This window comes from Cyprinodon tularosa, unplaced genomic scaffold (genome assembly GCF_016077235.1).
Source record: "Cyprinodon tularosa strain WSP-4 unplaced genomic scaffold, ASM1607723v1 ctg701, whole genome shotgun sequence".
Taxonomy (NCBI): Eukaryota; Metazoa; Chordata; class Actinopteri; order Cyprinodontiformes; family Cyprinodontidae; genus Cyprinodon; species Cyprinodon tularosa.
This window is the reverse complement of record NW_024039454.1, coordinates 158,367-168,897: the sequence shown is the minus strand read 5'-3', so window position 1 is coordinate 168,897 and position 10,531 is coordinate 158,367. Positions and strand designations below refer to the sequence as shown.

Genomic DNA, 10,531 nt, shown 5'->3' with positions numbered 1-10,531 from the left:
ACTGAAAAACAGGCCGATCTTTACCATCTATAAACAAAGGTGTTGATGGCAGCAGCACAGCTGATGTTTCTCTCCAGGATGGAGTCACAGCCAAACAGGAACAGCATTAACACACAGAAGTACCATAGGTTATCACAGTTCACACCCCTGTAATAATTTAACCCCATCCTTGCTGTTTCTGCAGTAGAAAAAGAAGCCACCAACCTGAACTGCTTCATAATTTGTAATCTTTTTTTTGTTTTATCATTTTTGTTTTTTTTATGAACCAATAAAAAACAGCAGAGTAGCTGTTTATTCTTTCCTAATTACCCCTTTGTCTTAATCAGTGGTTTTAGCCTCTGAGTTTTTTTTTTTTTGAGAACATTGGAGAACAGGCAGATCAATGATAAGCAGCTTAATCAGCAAAGCTCTGTGTTTAACATAAAAACAAAACCTTTTTATGAAGGCTTCCTGTTTGCCTTTAAATGGTTTATGCAATGGCTGCGTGCCGCCCTCATGTTTCCAAACAGCTCTGACTCACTAGATTGCTCCACAGTGAGTTTGCTCTCATTTGAGTGTGATCACACTTCCTTTGTTTCACTGTGACAGACGGAAGATCAAATCTGCAAATCAGTTTGGTGAAAAAAAGAAAGGTTTTATCCTAAAACCCATCATTTGCCATTAATCTCACATATATCGATATGTCTACAGGTACTTAAAAAAAGATGTGCAAAAAAGCTCAAACTTTTTACCAGACACCTGAAGAAGAGAATTATAGAAATATTGCACATAGATTGATTTATTCTGAGCCTTTGTTTCCATCTAATTTTGATGAGGATGATAAAAATTTTTTTACAGAAACTGTAAACGGAGATTCTCTCAACAGGAGACACCAGGGTTCTGGAATAAAGCATATTATAAGGAAAGTGAGTGGAAGGAAGAAGTGTGGCAGAAAAATGCGCTATCTATCTATCTATCTATCTATCTATCTATCTATCTATCTATCTATCTATCTATCTATCTATCTATCTATCTATCTATCTATCTATCTATCTATCTATCTATCTATCTATCTATCTATCTATCTATCTATCTATCTATCTATCTATCTATCTATCTACTGCGCCTTGGCATTGACCAATGAGAGGCCGTGTTTCCAGGTCTCTGGAAGGACTGTCCAATAGCAGGATGCGCGCGGGGCGGGATCAGCCAGAGCTCGCGCTCCTCCAAGCTCAGAAATCTGTGGCGTCGCAGAGGGAAGCAGGATCCCGGACCAGTGACGCTTCACTGCCGCCTGTGGAGACCGGGACGCAGCGGGACAGCCAGTGGGATGGACGTCCACGGTTGAAGCAAGGCTCTACCGCAGCGCGAACATGTCCACGGCGGAGACGGACGGTCAGGGCGATGAAGGGGAGTACGGGAGGGCTGCCAAGCGGCCAAAGATGGAGGAGAAGGAGGACCGAGCGGAGGATGAGCTGGAGGAGGGAGAGGACTCCGACAGCGGCTCGCTGCCCGGTACCGAGGGGGTGGATCCGGACAGACCGGCCCGGTGGACCGGGTGGCAGTTCGGATCAGGGCGGAAGGTAAGGATAGCAGGGATGTTTTTACCTAACGGCACCGCAAAGCCTGGCACGCGCGCGCGCGCAGACCAGGCTATGCTGCTGTTGTCTGTCAGAGAGCTGAGCAGCATCTCCTGGCTGCTTCCTCCTCCATCATCAGCGGGATGAGAGGCTGAACATGAGGAGAAACTCCTGGAAATCAGTTTATTCAGCAGCAAAGTTTCACCTAAAGAGGAAAACTGGGATGTTTCCCCCTGAAGATCATCATACATTAAAATTAGATCATTGAGCTTCCTGAGTCCAACACACTGATTCCCACAACATTTAAATAATATTAGTTCACATTTTGCAGTGTTACTTATATTATACAGAGAAACTCTTAACAACATAACAAGGGAACGAATCAGTGTTTGACTTAAAGGAGTCATAGAATGCAAAAGAGTTTCCATTGTCATAGATGAATAATGATAGTTCAGTGGGTGGAAATTCAAACCCCATCAACACCTCCTTTATCTGCAAATCTCACAATTCTAAACTTCCACCATTAAATGAGCAAATTCAAAAGAAGCCCTGAGTTGATAAACTCGGGGATGTTGCCTTATTTGGTTCTGACCTGTACTTTTGTCACGCCCCAAAATTGGCATACAGTAAATGCAGTGTTTCAGGCTACAGCCACGGTCTTCTCAAGGATCTGAAGTCTCGACAGGGAGGGATTATTTTTGTCTATCAGAAGATCGCACTGTCCCCAGCCCCGACCAGCCCTGGAGCTCACGGCTCGGTTCTGCTCCACTATAGTTGACCAAAAATCCCGGACCATTTTGAAATTCCCCCCTGACATTTGTTTAGGTATGAAAAGTAGGACGTCTGGTCACCCTACCATATCAACAATTTGATGTTTCCGTGAGTGTGTGTTTGTTGCTATGATGCGTCTTTGCTCAGCAGCTTTGCTCGTTGTAAACCAACCAATCTAAATATTCATGATCATACCATAAAAGGAAGAAAACCTGTCGTTTCATTCTAGGGCTTTAAACCAGGCTCTCATTAGGGCTCCTAGAACAGCAAATATGCCATTTTCAGCCCAACCAATGTTACACACCCTATTCGGAGACCTTAAGGACCAGAACCCTATAGAATCATTCTATCACCCCTTTAAACATTTCTATAGAGCTGGAAGCAGGTGAAAGTTTCCCAAAGCTCCCAGACATTTGGGGTATAATTGATCTTCAAGCAGCCAATCAGATGCGTCCTGTGCTGAACTCATCCAACATGACTAATATAATCAATTTATCATCAGCGGATAATAAACACAAAGGGCTGCAAAGATAGATATTAGACTGCAGCAAAAGAAAAACACAAATAAAAAAATTAAGCAAATAATACTGCAGACTTGTTCTAAAAATAAGATGCTCCAGACCACTAGGGGGAGGTAACCCATAGCTAGAAGTGATTGATGAGTCCTGGATGGATTAGAGGAAATGTTTGTTTGTTTCTGAAGAACATCAGCATACTAATGTGGCCAGTATTAACCACTGAGCACACAGAATACGATTTTGCATTCGATTCAACAGAAAATCGTGTCGGAAAACGTTGCATTTAGCTCTCATTTACAGTCAAGGATTTCCTGCAGGGGGCAGCGTAGCTCCGACTGAGATAGAGTCAAGGTCTGTTTTAGTCAGACTACCCAGCAATTCAGCAGCAATGTCATGGGTCTGACAGGAAGAGAGATGCGGTTACAAAGTAAAACACATCCGCTTTGGGGGAAAATACAAAATAAAATCTGTTTCTCACACAGGGAAACACGGGGCAAACATTAAAAAGAATACTCTACCCAAAAAGGAGTTTGGCATAATCCTCTCTAAGCCTCACAAAGGCAATGAGGGTCAATAAAAGTCAATGTCTCATGGGAAAAGAATCGCATCCGAGATTAAAAAGCCTGCCTGCCTGTCTTTCCCTGGGCGCCGCACAATGGCAGCCCGCTGCTCCCCAAGTGGATGGGTTAAATGCAGAGAATTCATTTTGTTGTTCTGTACTTGTGACAGTGGAATGACAATTATGTTGAATTCTATTCTATTCTATTCTATTTCCTAAGTGTCTTTCCTCCCTGGACCGGACCCCCTCCCCTTCTTGCTACTTTCTTTAGATTTATTAGTTGTTTGGTTTTTTTTAACAGTTCTTTTTTTTCTGGGATTGCTGCATTTTTTAGCTTTCTTGTGTTGCATTTTATTTTTTTCATGCTTTTGTTTTATTCCATTAGCATAATTTACGTGTCTGCGGCACGTTTGGCTATTTGTAGCACGGGTTTTACCCATCGGCCACCATATTTAATAGAACATATAACCTCTTTATTAATAATTTTTCAGTCTGATTTTATCAGATTAATCTAACATATTATACCATAATAACATTTATATAACATTTATACCAGGGTGTTCAGGGTGCAGGGCTCGGTAACCTTTGACCTCAGGTCGATGCCTTAAACCGGGCATACACTGTACATGTTTTTGCCCTTTTTGGGCCGATTCTTCAGTCATGTGAGATTTTTTTTCTAATCAGGTCGAACCTCAGCCTCATGGCGCGTCACCTGTCATGTAGTACACAGGACGTAACGAGGGGCAAATAGCCTCTCATGACCACCTCCCGATAAGGAATGGTAAGGTCGGGAAAAAATCAAACATGTTTGAAATTCAGTCGGCCCTCCTGAGGTGGTCTTGGGCAAATCCTGCTGCTACGAGCAGATTTACCTGAGCCTCAGTGCACATGTGCAAACAAGGGAGTTCTTCTTCTCTTCTTCCATATTGACGAGTCCAACCAGCGGCATCTCTTGGCACTGAGTCTGATGTGTGTATTTTGGATGTACGTTGTGAACATGGGGTAAGAGCTTAGGGTCGCACAGTGTGAGAACAAACATCATGAGCTGTGAACTTTTAAACTCTGTGGTTTCATCACACAGTTTGAGCTGTAGCTGCGTGCAACGATTGAAAATATCGTACAGTGTATGCCCGCTTTATTTGTTCAGTTGTTCTATCGTATACATCAGGTTGTCAGCTTAGGGTCCAAAAACATTCTGGTTTGGCTGCTGAGATTTCCAGGTGGAACTACCTCAACATCCTATTGGGTAGATGTTCTTGCATGCAGCCCTTCAACCACATCAGAAATTTTTTCCAGTACATCCTTGGTGCCGCTCTCCAGCCGTTTTTGACAGCTTTCTCCCTGCTTCTCTGCTCACAGGTTGCTGGTGAACAGCGAGTGTGTGGGTGGGGCTGAGAGCTTGTCTGCAGAGGAGCTAATGTTGCTGCTCTAATCCCTGCAGGGAGGATAGTCAGTGTTGTGTGTTCACTTAGGGGACAGTGGAATAGCTGGTTTGATGCAGACATTCCCAGTGATGTATATTGATGCTGACCCATGTCGTCCAGAAGTGTTAGAAAGCGGCAGAACATTCCTGCAAAGGAAATCAAACTCAATGTTTGGCATCTGTTCATGCCCCCCTTACTCTGGAACACCTAAATAAAATCATCCAGTGTGATCGGAGGCCCATGGCAGCGGTTCTGTCTCCCACCTCAGAGATTCTGTCAAAGAAGATGTGTTTTTACTCTCCGTGGCAAAACAACAAAAGAAAAAAGGTTTGAGAGAGAAATCAAATACACCTAAAAAGGAGTATTTGGATAAGAAAATAGAAATGTTTGATATGATAAGAAGAGAAACGGCAGAACAAACAGAGAACAATGCAAAAATGCACAAGAAACCCTTACTGAAGAAACAAACTCATCGTTAACATCTGGGACATGTTATGTGGGTTTGGAAACACAAATAGCTTGAGATCAGATCAAGAACCAGTGCAACCATCTGCAGGTTAGCTAACACCCACTGGGTCTGTTGGGAGCAGCAAAGCCCCACCAGGTCCTCCGACAATGAACAGGAGGGGTGGTGCGTTAGACCTGGAACCACCAACAAAGCCCTCCTTCTTATTATTGCTTTTTTCCTATTTATCAGTTGCTTCAGATCACTTGTAATCCATTGTTTATTATTTTGGAAGCATTTCACAGGTCTGGTAGGGATGGTATTATCTATGCAGTAGTTTATGTAGTCAGTCACACACTCAGTAATTGCATTAATGTCTTCTCCATGTGGCTGACACAGTGCATCCAAGTGTGGCCTTGAAACAACCTTGCAGGCTTCTTCAGCTTCCTATGACCATCTTCTTACAGTTATTGTTTTATTTGAGCAAAGAATAACAAGATTGTGATCCATTTTCCCAAGAAAAAGTCTTACTGTAGAGATGTAGTAGTCATTGACATTTGCACAAAACAAGTCCAGCGTTTTGTTTTCTCTGCTGCAGAAGCTGAGAAACTGTTGGAATGTTGGCAGTGTAGCAGAGTGAAACGTGATTAAAATCACCAGTTATTGACACAAATGCATTCCGCTGTATTCAAAAAAATCTTAAAAACTCTTAAAAAAGAATATCAGAGGCTAGCTAGCAGAGCTAACCCACCGTGCAGCCTCCTTAAACAGTGCAATTCCAGAATCTCTTTACCTGTTACTTTTATCTGCTTTCTTTTCTCATGATTTCTGCACTTTGAATGTGTTTGTGGAAATGTTTCAGACTTGCCATGTCTTCTCTCACTGACCTGGTGTTATGTTGAAGCTAACCATGGTATGAATGAGCTTCAGTGTGATTGTGTTGACCTGTGTTGCAGGATAACGACGAGGACTCCCATCTCATCTCTCCAAGTCCAGTGGTCCATGTCCGCGGTCTGTGTGAGGCCGTGGTGGAGGCAGACCTCATCGACGCCCTGAAGAAATTTGGACCCATATGGTGAGACAGTGTTTGTTTGCCTGTGTCTTTGCATCAGTGTGTGTGATTCCAGGTTAAGGTTAGGGTTAGGTTTGCCCTGCTAATGCATAGTTACTGTCAGGTTTATGGTCACACCCACCGTTACATTTCATGCTGCTTTCACAGCTTCAAACCTTCTGACGGGGTCAGAAAGGTCATTCTTACACGTTTTATCCATATTTTAAAACGTTGATGAAGATGAGGATTGCAGCTTTTTATTAAAGCGTGTGATTAAAATGTTTTTATCAGTTAGACATGAGAAGGTTGTCTCCATGAATAAACTGAATGCAATTTTTTATATATTACCATGGCAACCCCAGCCGGACCATATTTAGTGGCCAGTTAATAGAACAGATTAATATTCATAGTTAAATCTTGGATTGATTTAAATGCTCAGTTCTCTGCTCTACAGAATCTACTGCGTCTGTCTCTGTCCCAGTTGTTACATAACTTCCCACACACTGACTCAGTGCCCCCCCCACCCTCACAGCATTAAAGTGTGACCATGTTTAACGGTGTTAGAGCTTAAAGGGATGAAAAGCAACGCAGCTGTGTTGCTGAAGGACGGTCCCACCTGAACCGCTGGCAGGTTGATGCTAACAGCAGCTAACCTCAGCCTACATTGTCAGTTTGCAAATCTCACTGTTTTCAAGATATAAGATCTCCGGTTAAATCCTTTTTATTTTTTCCATGTTTCAATGAGTCCAGGCTTTCAGTTGCTCTCGGCCAACATGAGGACTGTGATCCCCATTTATGCAGGTTGTTTTTTTCTCTGTTTTCTTATAGTTTTGTGTCTTACATGTGTGGAAGCAGACTCCTACACTGCAAAAAATATAAAATCAATTGCATTGTCTTATTTCAGTTATCTAATTATCTTATTTTAAGAGTAAAAACAGTCATTCCATTGGCAGATCATCTTATTTATCTACTCAAATTAAGGTGAAATACACTTAATTTAAGAAATTTTTACGTATTTCTAGATTGTTTTTGCAGTGCAGGAGTTACTGTATAGCTTCTGTGTCTATTTTTTCTGTTTTGGTTTATTTTTCTCTCTTCCTTTTCTGTGTCCGTTGTATATGATTTTCCAGAATTTTTTTTTTCATATACACGTACCAGTCAGAAGCTTATGGCAACAGACATACTGGTTTGCTCTGTCAGGCTGACATCTAGGGGATGGACATCTATTCCCAGAATCTTACTGGCAAAACAAATGAACATAGAATGACTTCATTCTATGTTCATTTTTACATGTAAATAAAGCAATTAAGTTGATTTTCATCATCATCTTTATTTGTAGAGTGCTTTAAAACAGCTACAGCTGAAAAAAGGGCTGAAAATAGCAAAAAATAATAAAATACAATATAAAAATATAAAATAAGGCAATAATATGAATCGGTTTAAGCTAAATAAACCAGGTCACAGAGCTATCAACTGTGTGATCTACAGAACTCTCAGACTGAGATGTTAAGGGAGCAGAACCCTAAACTGGATGTGATTCTTGCACAGGATCACAGGCTAGCTGCGATTCCTGGACTCAGAGGTGAAATGGTATAATCTTGGATAAATTTTAAGCTTGGACACTGGCGGAGAGGTCCATAAAATCTGTTCTATGGGTTTCGCCATGATGAAATTCCAGCAAAGACTCTGAAGGCAGGCAGGAAAAAATACACAGCCAGCCTGATCCAAACAATTTGCCTTTATCTGGAATTCACGTCCCCACTGGTCTTGAGAGGCCTTTATCTAAGCAACTCTGTCAGAATGACATGTAAATATGAAGCTCTGCCCTCTGCCCCCTCCCTCTTCAAAAGACATCTTTGAAGCTGCCTAGTTGGTCAGCTGATGAAGTGTTTCATCTATCAATTGTGGGGTTAAGGGTCTTTTGCTCAGGGACCCAGAGTGGCAGTCTGTGGGAGTGGGGCTCAAACTCAGAACCTCTGGATTTCGAGCTATATGCCCTAACCACTTAGCCTGGGTGCCATTCCGAACTTAGTCTCGCCCACAAGGTTTGAGGTCGGGAAGTTCGGTCTGGCTCTGCTCCATAGTAGCGCGAGTATTATCGCCCACTGTCAGGCGATCCAATCAAATTGTCAGGGCGGGCTTTATACGATGATGGACAGATGATCAACAGTAATGTAATCAACCACGTGACCAAAGCGCGCTTGGGCGACAACAACAATGGCTGCCGCTGGAGAGTTGAGGTGAGTAGATTCTGCTATTAGGTCTGTTCTAGAAGATATCGACAGCAAATTAATTTTAAAAGAAGAACAGAGAAACGCGATCGAGTCTCATCTTCTTATTCTAGGCGTGCAACTGCACGCTTTGATTTTTGTGGACAACAACTATGCCTCGCTTAACATACGTCACGCACTCCGTTGCTCTTATTGGTTGTAGGTCTATCCAATTGAGTGCAGAGGCATTTTTTCCCTGGTTCGTTCGAAACACGCCCCATAATCACAGCTCTATGGAGCAGTATCAGACTCATATTCTGACTAGAATTGAGTAGGACTACGTCAGGCTACTAACCACTAGCCACCACATATGATATATACCCAGCTCTCATTCTCCTTGATGTTCCTGCAAGATGTCATGTTATCTGTGATGGATTTTGCTATGTAATGAGTTTTTTCTTTGCAGTCTCAAACTGTCTCCTGCTAAGGATACATTTGCTGGACAGCTGTAGTGCATTGGTTAGCCTCCAGCAGCCAGATTAAAATCTGTGTTAAAATTAAAAAACCATTACAAGACATCTATAAATCTGGATCATTCTCATGAGCAGCCTGAATCAGCCTAGCCAAAAGTACATGTTTTATTGTCATTAACCTCTCAAAACCTGCTGGCGACCCGTTTTAACGCATTTACAAATAAATAGGAATGCATGAAAATTACACTTTTAAAATGTTTACCAATATAGACTTGTTAGACATTGTTGGAAAGCTTAGATTCTCCACAATTCGACCACCAAGTTGATTTTATGGACATAGCGAGCACCAAAGCACAATTATAGCAGCATGTCGAAATGTAGCATGACAAAGCAGCCACAACAAGCAAGCATGTTTTTATTACTGCTGTTCAAAAAAGACTTATCATTTTTGAGAATAAAAAAAACCCAACTTGTTTTAACTGATGCAGCTTGGGTGTTTTACTCACCCAATTTCCATGTATATTTACAAAGTAGAAGGTGTTAGCTTTCAAATAATGTATCACACATGTAATTTGGGCTTACAGTTCCTCAGTTATTTGCTTTTCCATTTGGGTTTGCAAAATAGGCCAATTTCCCAGAAATGAGGTGGATGTTAAGAGGTTAAACATATACATGAATAAAAAGTAAGCTCTCAGGGCATAAAAATAACCTTTAATAAAGTTATAGTTAAACCTAATAGGAATATATTTGCACAATACAAAACCTATTTTCTATTCATGTGTACATAGATAAAGCTGTGTTTTTTGTCAATCAATCAAGTACTGCACAGTACAGCCCTAGTACTGTTCCAATTCACAAGAACAGCAGACCGAGAACGAAGTCCCCATATGTTGTTCTCGCACCGCCCTCTTTACCCAGCATGCATCAGAGCAGACTTGTCTGTTCTTGAGATTGACAGCGGTCCCAGCATGCACTGCGGCAGCAGCAGCTTCCAATGGAGCGCTCACAGAGCTCAGAATATTAAGTTAAAAGTTCTCTTTTCTGTTGCCGCTGCTCAATAAAAATGTGTTTTAAGATAATTTCGATGAGAGAACATTATATTTTAAGCATCACTATATGGCCCATTTACTGATTTAATACATTATTGAAAAGAAAGTTTCCGAAGTTGAGAGGCAACCAGCGGACCTCCGAGGGTAACAGCAGCCAGGGCTAACTTTAGCAGCCCTCTCTCTGCATAGCCGTGTGTGAAGTACCACTGGCTCAGATGGCAATTTTTTTGTTTTATTTCACAAAATGTTCATTTGATTTGTGTTTATCTGACGGTGTTCATTATTATTTCTCCACTAAATGAAAAAGCAAATTCCTGGCGGTGCCCCTGGGATGAGTAGATGTTACCTAGTTTCTCTTGGATTAACTTTACTAATAAAATGTGAGTCGGTTTACTTAACCAAACGGAGGGCAAATTGTTACCTTTGCTTATATCTGTTGTTTTTAATGTGCATGTTTTAGATCAATCAATAT

The 10,531-nt window shown here is 41.6% G+C and overlaps 1 protein-coding gene across 1 annotated transcript in view; it reads left to right on the top strand.

Moving 5' to 3' along the window:
• Window positions 1-1,189: 1,189 nt before the first annotated feature.
• LOC119772206 (heterogeneous nuclear ribonucleoprotein L-like) overlaps window positions 1,190-10,531 on the top strand; it is a 37,481-nt gene continuing 28,139 nt past the window's right edge. Inside the window, exons 1-2 of the mRNA XM_038268546.1 lie at window positions 1,190-1,562; window positions 6,233-6,351. Coding sequence (XP_038124474.1) covers window positions 1,353-1,562; window positions 6,233-6,351 — 329 coding nt within the window. The 5' untranslated portion in view covers window positions 1,190-1,352. The remainder of the gene's footprint in view (window positions 1,563-6,232; window positions 6,352-10,531) is intronic.